The sequence below is a fragment of the Lithobates pipiens genome, unplaced genomic scaffold (assembly GCF_037356315.1).
Source record: "Lithobates pipiens isolate NorthernLeopardFrog02 unplaced genomic scaffold, aLitPip1_a1.2 Scaffold_3, whole genome shotgun sequence".
NCBI lineage: Eukaryota > Metazoa > Chordata > Amphibia > Anura > Ranidae > Lithobates > Lithobates pipiens.
The window spans coordinates 14,791,512-14,812,456 of record NW_027507790.1 but is presented as its reverse complement, the minus strand read 5'-3'; the positions used below and the strand labels follow the sequence as shown (position 1 = coordinate 14,812,456).

General features: G+C 42.6%; 1 protein-coding gene across 2 annotated transcripts in view; it reads left to right on the top strand.

Moving 5' to 3' along the window:
• The window catches only part of ALKBH2 (alkB homolog 2, alpha-ketoglutarate dependent dioxygenase), a 27,621-nt gene extending 6,676 nt beyond the window's left edge, over positions 1 to 20,945 (top strand). For both annotated transcript variants that reach the window (XM_077461306.1, XM_077461307.1), the window contains exons 3-4: positions 17,787 to 17,985; positions 20,495 to 20,945. In XM_077461306.1, the coding sequence (XP_077317432.1) occupies positions 17,787 to 17,985; positions 20,495 to 20,804 (509 nt within the window). In that variant the 3' untranslated portion in view covers positions 20,805 to 20,945. The remainder of the gene's footprint in view (positions 1 to 17,786; positions 17,986 to 20,494) is intronic.

The following is a 20,945-nucleotide window of genomic DNA, read 5'->3' as shown; positions in this document are numbered from 1 at the left end:
CTAGGCTCATATGGGGGGCAAAACAAGCAGTTAATCCATGTTTTTTGCTAAAATTCTCAATGTTAAAAGATGTTCTTTTTAGCTATTGCATGTGTTAAGGAGATAGGGGACATGCAAACCCTGTCACTCAGTACCCCTACTTGATCAGTGTAAAAGATGGGGTAATCCTTAAACCAATCCCTAGGCATCTCCCCAAGGTATCTTGGTCTTTTTGTAGAGTACAAGTAGTAGTTGTCCTGACTTTCTGCAGTATGAATCAGAAGGTAGAGCAGTTCAGTTTTAGATTGAAAAAGTAAATGGAAGAGGAACGACGCCTTCTAAGTGCAGTAAGATGGTAAATTTTAAATTTTTTAAAAAAATCAATACACTCACAAAAGGGGTTCATAGATGGGCATTGTAGTAATTTCAGCATCCGCTAGTCGCCGTCAGAGAGGATAGGCCATCGGCTGTAGATCCGGCAGAGGGATAGATGATGTGGATGGTCCCAGGCCTCATTGTGGTCATTAATACTATTTATACTCTGTTTATTCCCATTCAACATTATTTGAGTTTACTATATTCAGAGTACGCCGTAATTAGCCTTTGTTTTTTTTGGTTTTTTTTATGTCTGCTTGAAATGTACCTTATACGTGCAGCCATTGAATATTGAACTAATTATTGTATGACTTGTTCCCATAATATTTCCTTTTTTTTTCTCCCCATCATGGATATTATACATAAGATCAAATCAGCTAAATATACCATATTGGATGAATTATATACACTCTTTTTTGACAAATTCTTTCATCCTTCTGTTCCTAGAGCCACATATAAACTCATATGTGCTAAATTTAGGCAGATTGAAGATATTGTTAATGCAGCCAATGAACAATGGTGGGATAAGTTTTTTTTTTTATTTATTTATTTATTTATTCTTGACATTTATCTTGCCTATAAAATCACCCTTAGAGGTCTGAGAAACCTCCAAAACCTGCTCCTTTTTGGGTCCAGAACTGACCAAAGAATGGTCATCTATTTCTGAGTTCTGCACCCAAAAATGGATTGAAATCGTCAAAAAACAACGCAATATCGGGGGTGTGGCTAACCGCCAAGAGTGATGGACGCTTAGTGAGGCAGCTCCGCCGTGAGAGAGACATTATAAATGATTATAGCCTGCCACAGATGGTACATTAACTTCCACATACCACCGGGGACAAGCAGAACATCTGCCGAACATGTCCCGCAAATGGCTGAATTAATATAACCCGAAGAAGCTGATTTCTTTCATGTTTCCTCCGGAGACAGAGCTGAGGGGATTCCAAGATGGCGGCGGTGGCGGTACTGCGATACACTGCTCAATTACCTCAGATCCACCAGGTGAGAACCAGGGGACAATGGACACCACTGCTCATCCCACATCCACCACACAAGATCCAGGTGATGACCCCCTTACTAACAGCCCCTCCAAAGATAAAATGCGGATGGATGCTCCGCCTCAGCAATTAATTGAGTCCCAGACCTTTAATCCGCTGCAATCAAACCAGACCCTGCATTCATCAATGGCATCCTTTCCCACTACATGACAGCCAGTCATGGACACTACTTTAAAAGAAATGCTCCTCTCTGCAGACATCCCTGGTTACAGATCTATCCTCATTGTTTAATCAATTCACCTCAGACATGCAATCTCTAAACCATAGGGTCACTTATATTGAGCAAGACATGACAGAATGCACTGGCACGGTGAATGAGCTGATTGATGCATATGAGGATGTCAAGACTGAACAGGAATGGGTCAGAGACAAGTTATCAGATTTGGAGGACTGCTCTCGACGGAATAACGTTAACCTTAAGGGGGTCCCTGAAAATATTCCACCAGCGGACCTTCCTAAATGTGCATCTGTTCCCAGAGATGTCCTAATGCGGATACACTATTTTCACATCAAGGAAAGACTGATGACAGAAGCCAGGGCCAAAATGCCATTACCTCATCCATAGGAGGGGCTGCAGCTTTACCAGAATCTGTCCAAATATACGCTTCAACTTAGGAGAAATCTGCGCACGGTAACGAATAGCCTTCACAACCACAAATTTAATATAAATGGCGTTACCCTGCAACCCTTCTCATATCTAAAAATTGCACCACGCAAGGTGTCGCAGATCTGAAGAAAGGCATACGTCTCTTACAAGAATGGGGCATCATTGTAGAGACCGCTAAAGAGATGACATCTCCTTCCACCCAACAGAGAAATATGCAGCACCGTAGAAACCAAGAGGCTAAGAAACGCCAATCTGTCCCCAATACATGAAGATATGGGCATATCAATGTCTCATTTCTCTCCCACGCTGTTATATGGTCTTTGATCATAACTAAGTTCTGTCACTCTACTATTAACTGTTTTCCCCCATAGCGGTTTAATTGTTGTAGCTTTGTTTGGTACAGCCCGCTGCCATACCTGAATTTACCTTACCTTAAGTTTCTAACAGGAAATTCTATATAGGATAATTGTCTTTTATAATTGATTTGACTTGTTGTTGTTTTCCACTGCTGACGTAGTTCCAGGTCCACATTTTCAGACTGCCGTTAATTACAATGTGTTATTGTTTAATTAAAAGTTCAAATATATACCATACAAAGGTTGCACTCACTGCCATCCAATGGTATCACACATGTATAGCTCCACAGTGACCTCCTCTCCTGCTCCGTTTGATTTGGCTGGCTCACTGGAACTCCCAAATCATGCTTTCGATGGCTGATTGCAGTAGTGCAAAATTGATTCTCTTTCTTCAAATTGTTTGGTAGATTTAACAGCGCTACTTGTACCCGTACTTGTACGCTACTTGTACCCGAGGAAAGTAGAGAATCTCTTGAAAGCTTGTCCTCCTGTGCAAGCTGAAAAAGGAGTAACATCCAGCACCTATCTGTATGTGATGTAAATCCTGGATGTTATGCCGCGTACACACGATCAAACAATCCGGTGGAAAAGTCCGGCAAACTCAAGTCCGCCAAACAATCCCCCCGTGTGTAGCCTCCGGCATACTTTTTTGACCCGAAAGTACGGCGGACTTAGAATGGCGTGTTGCACTCCAATCTTCCCGCCGGACTCGCATTTCGGCGGACAATCCGGCCGTGTGTATGCCAGTCCGCCGTACTTTTGAAATGAGCGGACTTTTCCCGTGCGGAGAAAAGTCCGCTCATTTTGAGCGGGTCTCCAGGTAGGCGGGGCCCGCGAAGGAGACGTCGCTGGCCCCGCCGCCTGGTCTGGACTTAAAGGGGAACCCCAACGCCGAAAAAAATCGGCGTGGGGGTCCCCCCCCCAAGTCCACAACAGACCCTTGTCCGAGCATGCTACCCGGCCAGCCAGGAAAGGGGGAGCGAGCGCCCCCACCTCCTGAGCCGTACCAGGCCGCGTGCCCTCAACACGAAGAAGAAGAACGGAAGGCGGCGGCGGCGACAGAAGACCGGGCCACCGCCTGTAAAAGAGCTATAAGAAGGCGCGGTGGCCCGGCAGAAGAACCGAAGAGGGGGACAAGACCCCGGAAGTCGGAAGAAGAGGCCGGCGGCGAGGAAGAAAGCCGGACTCCTCCGCTAGCAAAAGAGCTACAAGAATATAGCGGAGGAGTCCGGCGAGAAGACCCCCGAAGACGGAAGACCCCCGGAGCTGTGCAATAAAGTATTTTATCTTGTGTGTTGTGTTTTTTTGTACTTTTATTTTACAGGTGAATGGGTAGGGGTACATTGTACCCCATACTCATTCACATAGGGTGGGGGGGCGGTATCCGGGGGCCCCCTTATTAAAGGGGGCTCCCGGATTCCGATAAGCCCCCCGCCCGCAGACCCCGACAACCAACGGCCAGGGTTGTCGGGAAGAGGCCCTTGTCCTCATCAACATGGGGACAAGGTGCTTTGGGGTGGGGGGGCCACGAGGCCCCCCCTTCCCCAAGGCACCCCCCATGTTGAGGGCACGCGGCCTGGTACGGCTCAGGAGGTGGGGGCGCTCGCTCGCCCCACCTTTCCTGGCCGGCCGGGTAGCGTGCTCGGACAAGGGTCTGTTGTGGACTTGGGGGGGGGGGGGACCCCCACGCCGATTTTTTTTCGGTGTTGGGGTTCCCCTTTAAGTCTATACCAGGCGGCGGGGCCAGCGACGTCTCCTTCGCGGGCCCCGCCTACCTGGAGACACGCTCGAAATGAGCGGACTTTTCTCTGCGTGTGTGGGCGAGTCCGTTCATTTCAAAAGTAGGGGGGATAGTACGGCGGACTTAGTACGCCGTATTAGTCCACTCAAAAAGTGCCGTGTGTGGGCAAGTAGCCCGTTCGGAAAGTCCGACGGACAGTCTGGCGGGAAGTCCGCCAGACTAAGTACGTCGGACATACCGCTACGTGTGTACGCGGCTTTACTCCTCTTTCAGCTTGCACAGGAGGACAAGCTTTCAAGAGATTCTCTCCTTTCCTCGGGAGAGCATTCACAAATCCAAACCCAATCCAACACACTTGGCAAAATTATTATCACTGAGACAGGAACTAAAAACTGCTCCTACATTCATTCGAACGCATGCAACCTAAGTTCAAAGCCAAATCATATTCCACATCTAATAAGCCAGGGAAGAAATTGGCGCAACGTATAAAAGGCTACCGACAAAAAAAAACAGAACAACACATCTATATCATGCTGACACCAACCAAAAATGAACTAATCCACAAGATATTGCTAACACATTTGGTGATTATTACAGTTCCCTCTATAGCATTGACCAAGACATGACTACACACCACGCCACTATTGAAGAGATTGACAAATTCTTACAAAAAGTATCTCTACCTCCGCTTTCTGATGTTCAACTTCAGTCCCTAAATGAACCCTTCACAGAACAAGAAATCCTTAAAACAGTATTAACTTTACCATCCCATCTGGGGAATATTATAGGCAATTTTCCAGTATACTGGCACCACATTTCACCCAAATCTTTAATAATGCTGTTTCTTCTTCTAAATTTGAAACTGAATCGTTAGGGGCTCTTATTATTACACTCCCAAAACCAGGAAAAGAAACCACATCCCCTAAAAATTTCCGTCCTATATACCTTCTAATTTAGACGTGAAAATCGATGCTAAAACCATCGCCAGATGCGCTTGATAGATTGTATGCCTGATCTCATACAGCCAGATCAATCTGGTTTCACCAGAGGGAGACAGGTGAATGTTATTTATCAGGCCGGAGCCAGTGGAATGCCTTCTCTGCTGCTTTCATTAGATGCAGAGAAGGCGTTCGATAGGGGCCACTGGTTATATCTTCAGAAAGTGTTAACGAAATTTGGCTTCAAAAACGTTATAGATAGGGCCATAATGGCATTGTATTCCACACCTTCTGCTCGAGTATACTCAGCAGACATGCTATCTCAACCATTTCCCATAACAAATGGCACACGCCAAGGTTGTCCTCTGTCACCGGTCATCTTCAATCTCCTGATGGAACATTTGGCAGCACACGTACACTTCAATCCCCAGATTACTGGCCTGCAAATAGGTAACATTAACCATAAGATAAGCCTCTTCAAGGATGACGTGATTCTGATAAACCCTACTTCCTCCTTAGCCGAAGCCCAAAAATTATTAGAATGGTTTGGCAAAGTCTCATATTACAAATTGAATATTTCTAAATCTGAAATCCTTGACCTGAAATTAGACACCACTAGTAAACTCCTACTTCAACTCCAATATCCCTTCACATGGGCAGACAAAATTATTCCATACCTGGGCATTCATCGCACAAGATCGGTAAAGCACCTTTTTTCAGCTAATTACCACTCCTTGCCTAACTACGCATTGATATTCAAAAGCTAACCAAACAGGAACTTTCCTGGTTAGGGAGGCTAGCAGCCTTTAAAATGTTACACCTGCCGCAAATTCTATATATGTTTAGATCTCTCCCTGTTCCCATACCCAAATATTTTCTCAAGTCCCTTCAGACCTTACTCAACCAATGCGTATGGAAAGGAACTAAACCTAGAAGTACACACAAAAAACTCATAAAACACAAACTCGCGTGTGGTTCAGGATCCATAGATTTTGAAGATTACTATACAGCAGCAATAGTGGACCAACTGCGTGAGTGGTTCCAACCTCACTTAACCAAGTTATGGAGCATTATTGAAAACCACTGTTTAATACTCCCTAACTTGAAGGAATGGTTACTGAGCATTCCGTTAGGCTCCAAACCACAGGTGACCCTGTCTCCTACTATGATAGCGTCGGTCAATGCTCGGAAAAGATTGGCCAGAGAAACTGAAAAACGTTCTGACGTGCCTTTGGTACCACTACCGATCAAATTCCTCCATCACTTGTCCCCTGATCTAGATCTACAAGCTTGGGCTAATAAAGGTTTGCACTATATCCAAGACTTATTTCAGAATAGTAAAATAAAATCCTTCCTCTCCCTCCAAAGAGTACCACCTCAAACCCACTGATCTCTTCTCCTACTCCAGAGTGTGTCATTGCATTACTAAATTCAAACTTCCTCTATACACAGTACACACCCAAATTTGGGATTATCTCAACTCCACGACCCCGATTAAAAAAAGGGATCTCCCTTATGTACAATACTCTCCATCAAAAGGGCATCTTTAGTAAAGTATCATCACACTTGCACTGGGAAAGGGACCTTGGATGCACCTACACTGAGCACCAATGGCAAAAGGCTCTGCAATCAGTCTACACGCCCACCAAATGTTCCGCACTTTGGGAACTGCCCACCTGTTCATGCATACTGGCGCCACATATCTCGAATATTTTCAGATATAACCTCTCAGCCAGTTACCCTGACACCTGAACTGGCACTTCTAAATCTTAGACCATTTGCCGTATCATTTAAGGTTTGTAACAACACACATTTTGTTGGCAGCTAGACTGTCAATTACAAGGCTGTGGAAAACAACCAAGATGCCAACCATTGAACAAACACTCGAATTAGTGGGCCTACATAGTAGTTATGAACTAATAATGGCATCCAGCGATGGTTCCCTTGAAAAAAATCAAGAAGAGGTGGTCACTATGGGAACTATGGTCAGGAGCTACGAAGTTTCTTGCATAAATTGTAATAATAGTCCAGTCGTGAGTCAGCAACAGGTTAGATCATTATTTACTCCGTAAGAGAGTCTGAGCTATCTCAAGATGACACGTCACGGGCCTCCCCTGGTCAACAAAAGAGATCCCACTGGGGTTGCCTGGGGAGAAGGCCATTAATACTACTTAATGGCTCATAGCTATAGTCAAAAATGAATATGTTATATTTTCTGTTAGTACTTTAATCTACGTTAAGGTCAACATGTTTCAGCATTTACATTGAAGTTCTATCGATGTACATTGTATACAATGTCTGTATTTCCTTTTATTCAAAATCAAAAAAACTATTGAAAGAAAAAACAACGCAATATCCAATATCATAGTCTTATCCCAAAAATATCACAACTAATTGATGCCCTCAAATGTGACATCCCCTCTCTTCCTTCATGGTTGAGGAAGATCAAACTAAACACCAAATATCACGAAGATTGCCTTCTAAAGAAAAAAATACATAAAATACATAGGGATTTTCAGGACTATAATACCAACTAAGTTTTCTGCTGGAAGAAACCCAGACAGAACCATACTTGGGGTCAGGACCTCTCCACCCACACAGACCCCATTCCTATTCCTCTCATGGAATGCAAACCCAGACCTACGATGTTTATGCCTGTATATCCACCTCTTACTACACAACATAATCCTAAACATAGTCTCCATCCCAATTTGGTGCCCTCTAGGTTCTGTCAGAACCACCGCAAGCACCATAAGGTACATGTGACCTCAGTTAACCATCTAAATCAGACATTAACTGATAACACAGTACATCGTGTACCTGACCTATCTCCCTCTCTCTCACACAACCCTGTTCAGGCAGGTATAGGATCACCTCCAGGTACACACACCCCTATACCCTCTACTAAATGTCTTAAGATCAGCCAGGATTCCATACCCCCACTGCCTATTGGTATTAGATCCATTACTATATTCCCCACGTCCCTGATCCCTCACATTGAGGCATCTTCTTCTGCCACATACAACTTGTCTTCTCCTTTTTTGGGGGTCAACCCCCCACTCCTGCCCAAAAAGAAAGCTCACACCAGAGGCAGAAGAGGGGGAAGACTAATAAAATAAGACCAAGAAAGGGGAAAATACGCAGACTGTGAAGATCTTTAATTTATTTTCTCATCTACCATCTTCAGCTGAACAGTCCCTTTTAGCGAGGGGTCTCGCTTTTGCACCCACTGCAGCTCTAAACCTCTTCACAGGTTTGTCAGAAATCTTACTGTGACACGTTACTTTCAAATCCAATCTGCTAAGAATAACCCTAGTAAGAACTGCAGCGACAATAATAATACAAGTTTTGAAGACACAGACCCCCCCAATAACACTACTACATCCAGTTCATCAATGATGAAACCGTTGGAGTTGAATGCACTAGCGGATCTGGAAGATCTCTACACAGGGGATCTGGACAATTTTGTTGAAACACTAGCTCAATATTCTTCAACTCTTCATCCCATCCAACATACTGCTTTTAAGCCCAAATACATTTTCAATCCCACCTTTGCTAAAGGCCCCTACATCCTCAGTTTCTATCAGGTAGTATATGCGGATATATTACGCTCGTGTGAACAACCTACCACCAATACTTTCTCCAATTTATCTATGTCGGAACGTAAAGCTTTTAACCACTTCGCATCCAGGCCAATTCTGACATTTCTCTCCTACATGTAAAATTCATAATTTTTTTGCTAGAAAATTACATAGAACCCCCAAACATTATATATGTTTTAGCAAAGACCCTAGAGAATACAATGGCGATTGTTGCAACTTTTTATCTCCCACGGTATTTGCACAGAAAAAAAACTTTCATGCTTAAAAAAAAACAGTAAAGTTAGCCCAATTTTTTTTGCATAATGTGATAGATGAAGATACGCCGAGTAGATAGCCAACATGTCACGCTTCAAAATTGCACGCGCTCGTGGAATGGCGCCAAACTTTGGTATTTAAAAATCCCCATAGGCAACACTTATCCCATATCTCACCCCTAGGCTGGAAAGCCTAAAATAAAAAAACAAACAAAACCGATCCTGGCTTCCTAGCCAAAGCGGCGCCGTTATTTTGAATGCAGAGGCCGGGCGTGACGTCGTAACATCTCGCCCGGCCTCCGAACGATCATAGAGACTCCGGGGATGATCTGGTCCGCCGGAAATCTCTATGGTATTATCCGGGGGCTGGCGGATCCTGTGACCAACTCACTGATGGAAGCGGTGAGTCTGTAGAAGCACCGGAGGGCGGGACGTCCCCTCCCGCCTCCCGTAAGCACGATCAAGAGGCGGAACAGCCGCTATGATCGTTCTTATGGTGCAGGGAATCGCCAGCTGAAAACGCCGATATCTGAATGATGTCTGTGGCCTCAGGCATCATTCAGATATACCCCCGGAAAGTCAAGGACGTCCCTGGACGTACCTTGGGTGGGAAGTGGTTAAAGATCTCTGACAACCGATAGGTAGTCATCAGGCCAGCCGACAAAGGAGGCATAGTTGTTTTAAATCGTGATGATTACCTTATGGAAACGAATAGATTACTGTCTGACACCTCTACATACACTAAACTCTCCTCGGATCCCTTGTCTAATTTTCTATCAGAAGCGCATGATTTGGTTAATAGGGCCTCTAAAGAAGGCATCATCACCAAATCCGAGGCATCCTTTTTAATACATGACTTTTATAAGAGACTCTACTTTTATCACCTACCCAAGGTGCACAAGGATCCCCTCAACCCCCCAGGCAGACCAATTGTGACTGCCATGGAGAGTATCGCCAGTTATTTCTCCATCTACTTGGATCATTTTCTTTAACCCCTCGTTGGGAATCTTTCCTCATATATCAAAGACAGCATACATCTACTTGAGATGCTACAACATTATACTTGGGAACCAGCTATCACTTGATGTGGTATCGCTTTATACCTCCATCCCCCAAACAGTGGGTTTATACGCAATAAAACATTACCTTGACTCTGATCCCCAGCTAAATCCACGTCAGGCAGAATTCCTATTAGAGATACTGGAATTCTGTCTTACACACAACTATTTTGAGTTTAACGGCCAGTTCTATATCCAAACCAAAGGCATGGCGATGGGGGCAAATTTTGCCCCTAGTTATGCCAACCTAATGATGGGGTTGTGGGAGGATAAATTCATCCATTCCAACAACCCCTATGCTTCCCATGTGGTCTTTTTTTCCATTATATTGATGACGTGGTGATCATCTGGGATGGCCCTGACACCCTCATCCCAGAGTTCCTGCAATACCATGGTATTGTCCTTCACCTTAGTTACCGATAGCGACAAGCTCTCCTTTCTAGATCTTGAACTGTTCCATCAGGGCACTACCATCTGTGCGCAGAATTATATCAATCCTTCTGCTGTAAATTCCTATTTACATTTCACGAGTTGTCACCACCCCCGTTGGATCAACATCCCTAAAAGCCAGTTCTGTAGATTGAAACATAATTGCACCCGCGAACAAGACTACATCACCCACAGTCAGCTACTCAAAACTAAGTTTAAAGAAAAGGGATACCCAGAAGACACCATAGATGAAGCCTTTAAGCACCATCTCCACAAAGATAATAGCGTCAATTAAGAGCCACCAACCTCCGACAATCCCCGTTCCATTAGGTTTATCACACAGTTCCACAGTAAATTCAAAAACATGGAAAGTATCTTTCACAGACACTGGCCAATTTTGAAAGAAGATGCTTATCTCTAAACTGTTGTTACTGATCGCCCCCTTATCACCTACATTAACCACTTCAGCCTCGGACCAATTAACAGCCTAAGGACCAGAGGTCGTTTTACAATTTCGCACTGCACTGCTTTAACTGGTAATTGAGCGGTCATGCAATGTTGGATCCAAACAAAATTTGCGTCCTTTTATTCCCACAAATAGAGCTGTCTTTTGATGGTATTTGATTGCCTCTGCGATTTTTACTTTTTGCGATATAAATGGAAAAAGATCGAAAATTTAGAGGAAAAAATATTTTCTACTTTTTGTTATAAGAAAAATCCAATAAACTCAATTTTAGTCATACATTTAGGGCAAAATTTATTCAGCCACATGTCTTTAGTAAAAAAAAATGTCAACAAGCGTATATTTATTGGTTTGCGCAAAAGTTATATCGTCTACAAACTAGAGTACATTTTCTGGAATTTACAGAGCTTTTAATTTATGACTGCCTATCTCATTTCTTGAGGTGCTAAAATGGCAGGGCAGTACAAACCCCCCCCACCCCCAAATGACCCCATTTTGGAAAGTAGACACCCCAAGGAAATTGCTGAGGGGCATATTGAGCCCATTGAATATTTTTTTTTTGTCCCAAGTGATTGAATAATGACACAAAAAAAAAAAGTTTACAAAAAGTTGTCACTAAATGATATATTGCTCACGCATGCCATAGTTATATGTGGAATTGCACTCCAAAATATATTCTGCTTCTCCTGAGTACGGGGATACCACATATGTGGGACTTTTTGGGAGTCTAGCCGCGTACAGCCCCCCCGAAAACCAATCACTGCCTTCAGGATTTCTAAGGGTGCAAATTTTTGATTTCACTCCTCACTACCTATCACAGTTTCGAAGGCCATAAAATGCCAAAATAACACAAACCCCCCCCCAAATGACCCCATTTTGGAAAGTAAACACCACAAGCTATTTACTGAGAGGCATGTTGAGTCCATGAAATATTTTATATTTTGCCACAAGTTGCAGGAATATTAAAATGTTTTTTATTTTTTGCACAAAGTTGTCACTAAATGATATATTGCTCACACATGCTAAGGGCATAAGTGAAATTACACCCCAAAATAAATTCTGCTGCTTCTCCCGAGTACGGGGATACCACATGTGGGGGACTTTTTGGGAGTCTAGCCACGTACGGGACCCCGAAAACCAAGCACTGCCCTCCGGATTTAAATATAAAACGCTACCAAAAAAAACTGTTAGCGATCGCAGGGATCAGGCCTGACTCTGCGAACGCTGCAGTTATGTGTTTAGTGTTTTGTAAGTGACGGTGATCGATCGATACTGCACTTGGGTGGGCTGGGCGGAGGGGCAAAACGCAGGTGCCAGCAGGTATCTGGGCTGATCCCGCTAACAATGCGTTTTTTTGGAACCCTAAACTGCTGGGGACGCTAGTATAGATCTGATCAGATCAGATATTGATCTGTTCAGATTCTATACCACTACGGGAGGTGTATGCTTTGCGCGTGGATGTTAGCGGTACTGGCACTAACCTAGCGCTGCCTGGGGCGACGCAGACCCTGACCCTAAAACCTAATTGATATCACCCGCCGGGTGATCAGGGGGTTAAACCTTTATTGGGTAATAAATGGTGGGTGCCCTGATGCTATAAAAAGCAAACTAACCAGAGTCACCCGTAACACTTATACGGTGATCACTGGTGAAAGGGTTAACTAGGGGCAATCAGGGGGTTACAATCTTTATTAGATAGTGAATGGGGGTCCCTGGCGCTATATAAAAACCTGACGGGGAACCTAAATAACTAACTGGCTAACCAGCGTCACCAGTGGCACTTATACGGTGATCGCTGGTGAAAGGGTTAACAAGGGGCAATCGGGGAGGAGTTAAAACCATTATTGGGTAGTATATGGGGGTACCTAGCGCTATAAAAAACCAGGCGGTGAACCTAAGAAAATAACTAGCTACCTAGCAGCACTAGTGACACTAATGCAGCGATCAGAAAAATTATCGCTTAGTGACACTGGCAAAAGGGGGTGAAAGGGTTAACTAGGGGCAATCAGGGGGTTAAAACCATTATTGGGTAGTATATCGGGGTACCTAGCGCTATAAAAACCTGGCGGTGAACCTAAAAAAATAACTAGCTACCTAGCGACACCAGTGACACTAATGCAGCGATCAGAAAAATGATCGCTTAGTGACACTGGCAAAAGGGGGTGAAAGGGTTAACTCTAGGGGCAATCAGGGGGTTAAACCTTTAATGGGGGGTGGTAGGGGGCTACTCTGGACCTAACACTAACTGCCCTGACAGTTTTTACTTTTACAACTGACACTGAATGTAGTGTTGGTGCACACTTACTTTCACTCTTCTCCTCGTAGTCCGGTCAAAAAGACTGCCCCGAGGAGAATGACATCACTTCCTCCCTGCCTGTGTTTACTATACACAGCGTGAGGAAGCTTCTCATTCGCCAGGAGCGATCGAGAGGGGATGGCCAGAAACCAACGGCCATCCCCTCATCCCGGATCACTCCTGAAGCGAAACGGACCATCGCATCCAGCGGGAGGGGGTCCGATCGGACCCCCACCAGCTGGAAGGCAAGCACGTACATGTACGTGCTTGTGCCTGTACATGCCATTCTGATGACGTACAGTGGCATGCAGCGGTCCTTAAGTGGTTAAGGCTCAACTAGCACCCAGCAAGCTGAAACCCCCTTGTTCTACCGCTGGTACTGCTCTCACATCCTTTTTCAATATTAGAGGAATGTACCAGTGTAAGAAGCCTCTATGCCTTACATGTCCTTGCGTAACGCACAGACAGACTTCTTGCACAACGGCAAACTACATCAAATACCTGAATTTTATTTTTATTTTTTTTACCTGTTCCTCCGAATTTGAGATTTATTGCCTCACTTGTCCTTGTGGCCTTCTATATGTCGGCTGCACTATCCGGACTTTACGCAAGAGTTTTGGGGGAACACCGAAACTTGATTGAATTAGGCAGGGACAAACACAGTGTGCCCCGACATTTCCTCAGTGTTCATGAACAATCCACTACAGGTCTTCGAGTGTGGGTGTTGGAATCCATACCCAAAACCCTCCCTCCATCTGAACGCTACAAAAAACTCTGTGAGAGGGATAATTATTGGATTTATTTTTTGGACACTTTATCCCCTGGAGGGTTGAATGAAACTATTGAAATAAATACTCTGTTATAAATTATAAATGCTAAAGTATACACATTCAGAATACTAATATAATTCATATTCCATGCGCCAATTATTTATAGTTTCCTTTTCTTTTCTTTTTTTGTTGTGTTCAACTGTTTTGAAATACAACCATTTATTTATATAATTTATCCCTTATAATTATATCCATATTCAAAAACTTCCCCATAAAAATTTCCTCACAATCAAATTAAAATTAAACTAGATGTGTCTTAGTCATCATTTGCATTAAACATAAGTAATATCTATATTCCATCACATGCACATTTCTCTTATGGTTTTCTCATTTATTCTCATTTTTACATTTATTTTCATTTATTATCATTATTACTTTTATCTCACTTGCTATTCCCCTCTGCTTTACCATTCCAACAATCCATATCTTAGCTAAGTTTATTCCCATGTATGTATACTCTTTCCCCCATTGCTCTATACTCATCATTACCATTAGCGTTGTCATTTATTTTTTATTTTTTACATAGAACCCTTCCTGTTACTTCCTGTTTCTTATGCTGCTATGGTAACAATCACGTGACCTAGGGGCTATAAGAGGATCTTATCTAAAATGGCCGCCATAAAGCCTGAAGAGGGGACATGCATGTCCCAAAGTCGAGCTCCTCCCCGCTAACCTTGAAGTGTTGCCCGGAAGTAACACCGATCACCACCAGTGCTGGTGCCTAGTGGTTGCACTCCCCGACCACCAGAAACATTGTATCCAGTGGTGTTTCCGGGCCTGGGACCATCCACATCATCTATCCCTCTGCCAGATCTACAGCTGATGGCCTCTCTGACAATGACTAGCGGATGCTGAAATTATTACAATGCCCATCTATGAACCACTTTTGTGAGTGTATTGATTTTTAAAATTTTATTAAAATTTACAGTTTTAGGCGGTGCTCCTCTTCCATTTGTCTTTTTCAGAGCACCTTTACATTTCTACTCGGAACTGGCAGCCCCCTATGGACAGTTTCTTTTTAATTATTTTACCTTATACTTCATGGACATTACTGACTGTAACAGCCCATTGTGGTCATTAATACTATTTATACTCTGTTTATTCCCATTCAACATTGAGTTTGTTTACTAGTTATATTCAGAGTGCGCCGTATTATCCTTTTGTTTTGTTTTTTAGATCGAAAAGGTGTCTTTTGACAGATTAGGAACTCATTAAAGGGTTAAAAAGATATAGTCATCTTCTAATTCTCTTTGGTGGCCGAATAAGGGACTCAACATCTCCAAGGTTTCAAATCCAGATGGATAAGGAAAGCAATCCTACTGACCTGTGTTGTATTGTACAGAGAGGAATGTCTCTAATGGGTTTAAACAGTGGTTTCTGAAGCAAAAAGGTCTTGATGAAAAAGTGCCAATGGTCTCTGAAACAGATTGGAAATGGCAGACCCTTGATAGATCAGAGAGACAAATGTTGGTCCAAGCCCAGCTAGCAGGAATGAGAGGATTTGTCCCATGGAGCAGCTCATGGGGTGGAAGCCCCAAGACTCACACCAAGTGAAGTATTCCTTCTATGTCTGATGATACACCTTTTAAAACTGGGAGGGCCACATGCGGTGTTCTCCACCTACAATACATGTCCTTGAACACCTCTGGTTAGAAAGACCACTCCCCTGGGTCTAGGTGCTTTCAGCTAAGGAAATTCTGCAAATTTTCCACACCTGGAATGTACATGGCTGACAAGGTTAGAATAAGAGGTTCTGTTCAGGAAAGGATCCAATATACATCTCTTGCTGCAGCAGGATTACCAATTACTGCACATGGATGATGCGCTCCATTGAACCGCCTTGCAGCAGGATTATTGTCCAATACTGAATTGACAGGTAAACGGCTTGAAGCTCGAAGCTGTTTATTGGGAGACTAGATTTCTCCAATGACTAAGCGCACTGCACTAACAAAGTGCTAGGACTCCTCCCCAGCCTGATAGACTGATGTCCATCGTAAAAATCTGCCAGAAGACATAAATGAAAGGTCTCCACAACTTTGTCCCATGTAAATCAGCATAAAAAACCCTAATGAACACTGCTTGTAAATATCTCCTTACTTGCTTAGTATTGTTGTAATCCTTGTTGTTCTGTAGAATGAAGTCACTGAGCATGCCCAGATCTCCCCTGATTTACGGCACACTCTCTATGTGCTTATCTATCTGTTATCAGGACTTCCTACGGCACAACACTGAACTCTGCTAATCACTCAGAGCTTCCTCCTACACACCATGTGACCTCACATACAGTCTAAACTTGGCCATTACTGCAGTCTTATCAGCTGAAGCTGATAAGTCTGACAAAGGCAAACATTAGACATCGGCACAAATAAATACTATGAAATAAACAAGTAAGCTATGAACGGGGAAGCAGGGTTGCCATAGAAACGTTGGATTGAGAAGGAGGCTTGGTTAACAGTACAGCAAGTGCTCAATGTAAGGGCAGAAATACACTCCACTGTGGACTCAGAAAACAATACTTAACATGGTGCTGCCTAACCCCTGGAAACAAAGTTTCTTTAAACAGTAAGTAATATGCGATTTGGGCTGGATTACAGTGGCTATAGTCTGATAATTACTTATTATAATGGACTAAATGAAAAGAAGCATCAGAGTGGGAGAGTTTACTTCCTCTTTAAAGTTGTTTGTGATTTTGCACCTGTGCATTTTTTTCATAAAATTTTTATGGTTTGGGTGCTGTCTACTGCTGCTGCTAGTACTCATTAAGGGACCAGGGACTTTCCTAGAAGGTGAGTTTGGATTGAAAAAAGCGTGGGGCCAAATTTGCAATGGAATAGCACCAAAGTAGTGCTGGAACCTTTTCCAAAATGGGTCCATGCTGAGTCACATTGATGTGAATGAGCACCATTGAAAACAATGTGATTTCCCTTGTCATTTGATCCTGTGTGACTCAAGTTGGTTCAGAAATGGCACTAGTGTGAACCAGGCCTTAGTGCTGTTAACTCCCTTTTGCACTAGTGGCAGTGCCATTTAACCCCTCTGCATTGAAGGCAAGGGGCAGTATTTACTCGTTTCCTCCAAAAAGCACACTTGGTGGCCAGACAGGGAATGTGGACATGGGCCTGTGGTGGCCAGTGTGTACAGTGTCTATACAGTACATGATCACTCCACAGAAGTGACAGGAACAGGAGTTGGGTCATGACCCAGCAGTTGAAAAAACACTAATGTAGAGAGTGCTGTTTTGATGGCTTGCAGCAAGTTTAAAGTGTTACCCCAGCATTTTATATTCCTGATATGTGTCTGCTGTACCATGTACTTGTATGAAAAGGGTCCTCTTCTCCTTGTATTGCTTCCTTTGTGTGAAATCCCTGGTGTTCCTGCCAGTCCCTCTGGTTTCGTATCAAAAGCTGACCACACTAAGCAAGAAAACACACCGTGGTCGCGCCCCCAACCATTCACTGGGAAGCTCAGTCTGCTGCTTCACACCACCCCCCCAGCTCTAATGCAGCTGAGAACAGAGGGAATGTGATCACTTATAAAAAAAAAAGAAGGGGAAAAAAAAAAAAGAAGGGGGGGGGGGGGGTATTTCTAATGGCTTTTCTTTTTTTTATATCTATACAAAAATGTTTTGCCTTTTTATTTCTATATTAAACTGAATGGCTTGTTTTACAAGGGGGTCAATTACAATCACTTTGGGTTTAGGCAGCATTTATACTATATAAACTATAAAAAGCACAAATAGAATAATATTACAATAAATTTGATTATATATATAATATATATATTTTTTTTTTAATTCACAGGGACTCTTAGTAAAGTTCATGTATTTGGAAAATGGCATACTGTACCCAGAAAACAAGTAACTTATGGAGATGAGGGATTAACCTATACATTTTCTGGGATCACGTTGTCTCCAAAGCCTTGGATTCCTGTCCTGAACCGTATAAGAGACAGGGTGAAATTGGCTACAGGACACTCCTTCAACTTTGTTCTTATTAACAGGTATTATAAGTGGATAAAGGCATGGACACTTCTCCTTGTATTACATTATCAGTTCACATGAGCAAAATATAGGACCTTCATATTATTCAAAGTCTTTTAGGGCTATGGATAATACTTGCCTAGAGCAATGTATTCATTTTAACACACATGTTAAGATCTGCATTTTTGCCTTGAAAATTACTTAAAACCCCTAGAACGCATTTATATTTTCTAAAAGCACATTACCTGTAGGATAAAAACACGGCGTTCAGAACTTTTTTTGTTGTACAGTAGTTTTAGTGAACACAAACAAAATTGAATTCCCAATTTTTGTGTTTAAAAAAAAAAAAAAGAAGAAAAAAAAAAGGGGGGTTGCCTTGTGGAAATAGATGCCAAATGTGTCAGGTCTCAAAACTCTATGCACCCACAACATTTAAAGTGGTTATAAAAGCTGAGAGTTTTTTTACCTTAATACATTCTGTGCATTAAGGGGAAAAAAAACATTGTAGGGATCCCTTCATGATCCCTATACTTCATGAACCTCATGAAAGCAGAGTATGCCACTCACCAATGTAGGTCAATGATTTTTAACAGTTTTGCTCATTTATGCATGTCTTGTGGAAATGAAGTGTCTTTTTGATTACAGCTAAAATAAATATTCAGAAAGAGTTATAGTGGAAGCCTTGAAATGTTTAAAAATTCTGATAATTTGATCAGTAACAATCCAGAATCAATAAAAAACAAAAAAATCACCACAGTTAAACAAACCCCTTTTAAAGAAAGAGCTGCTGAACACCAAGGGTCAATAACCAAATCCCCAAAATCAGAGTATATCAGACAGTACAGGGCTATAGATAATTTTAAAATGATTTAAATTTTTTATTTATTATTAAGAGATATTATATCATAAATATAAAAGTCCAAATAAATTTTGTGTGGAGTGATCCGCGTGAAAATCTTCAGTGATGAACAATCAGACCATGCATAAAGTGACTTAGTGCTGGATAGAACCTCCACCAATGGTAAGAATGGCTGCTCGCCTCACTGAGTGGACCCTTGGATTACAGAGGGTCAAACACGCTTTGTTACCAAAGATGCTTATCAGCTGATCAATCAATGGATTCCTCCTCACAGCACATATCCAACTGGTTCGCAAAAGATGACCGTACCTCCTCCTATTCATAGTCTAATGGCTGGCAAATCTGCGGAGCATACTCCCAATGGACAGTGTATGGCAATGGTCACATATCCTATGTCATATAAGCAGAAAGACAAGCCATAGTGCTCTCCATAGAAAATATTTAATGATATATACACATAAATGAACACTTACAATAACGAAGCTTCTTACAAGCATTGAGTAAAATCAGCAGTGGTGACGTCATCAGCAGACACGGAAATTATGCAGCACCCTCTATATAAGTAAGAAGTAAATGATTGTCATGGCGACGGCTCATCCAATCATGCCGCTCAGCATGACACAATTACGCCAGGAGGCGTAAATGACGCTGATAACCACCCCACCATGTTTACAAAGCTTGCCATGGTAACAGCGTGTCATCTTACGCTAGTACACGCAGTGCCATATAATCAAATACCATGAATCAATACACACAGCACTTAACTGGAATATAAAGACATCCCATAGGCAAAAAACCATGTTAAATATGTAACACCACATATACTCAAAAAAACATTTCATATGTTTATGTTGCGATGGGGGCCCGTTTTGCTCCCGTTTATGGCCCAGTGGGAGAAAGAGGCAGTTTTTAAACATCGCTCCCCTGAACTGGTGTTCTATTCTATAGCACTGCGCTGTCTGATATAAACAATCCAGAATGGATTATGGATAAAGTCTCTGGGTTCCCCCAGAGCACCGTGTAACCCTGGAGATCAGCAAGTTCTTCAGTGGGTGCTGATGTGCAGGAGAAAGATTTTAAAGTCCCGACTTGACTCAGTGAGAGCAACAGGAGCCATTGGTTGTCAATCAAATCTAGTAACTAGGGGGTGGGGCCGAGCCATGCTATGTGTGTCAATAGGCACACACAGCCCAGAGCCCGGCTCAGAATTGAGACCACATGCATGCTACCATAGGAAGCAGCTTCCTATGGTGGCACACAGTGAAGAGGAGGACCCCAGGGTGGCCTAACATATTTACAATCACTTTAAAGTGCTTCGGAAACTGCCCAGATGGATGTTAATTTAAATAGGGGAATCAGTAAGGTGGGGGACAGCCCTTTGTGCAACTTTCTAGAGTATTACTTTTTGCAAAGTTAATGTTCATTCCCTTTGGATCGGTTGTATAAGCAAAAGAAGATTGCTAAAGAGATGTTGTATAGACTTTAATATATTTTGTAAATCACTCCTACCATTATACTAATACTCATTGTCAAATAACCTAAAACTGTAAGTTCAGCTTGTCACATATTTATTTTTTTTTTTTTTTTTTTTTAAGAGAATGGATTAAAATGCATAGAAAAGTATCTTTATCTAGGAGGGTAATAATTTTTTTTCTTTTCATTTTCGGAAGGTATAAAGATGGGAACGATCACATAGGTGACCACAGAGATGATGAGAAGGAGCTTGTCCCACAGAGTCCTATTGCTTCTGTGTCTTTTGGAGCATGCAGGGATTTTGTCTTCCGCCACAGAGATTCCCGCAGCAAAAATTCTATATGTCAAATTCAGCCTGTGAAGCTAGAACTAGAACATGGAAGCTTGCTTATGATGAATTTTCCAACCAATGTTTATTGGTATCACAGCCTTCCTGTAAGGAAGAGGGTGATCACTCCTAGAGTTAATTTAACTTTCCGTCAACTTATGTCGCAGAGCCAGAAATAAACAGAAATTGGAAAATTGGAGATCATTTAGATCGTACTGTAATGTTTTTCTCTGTGATGCATATCATCAAAACAAACAGGCTTTTTATGGGATTCAAAGCTGCAACAGATGACCTCAAAATAAATATCAGTTTTGACTGCA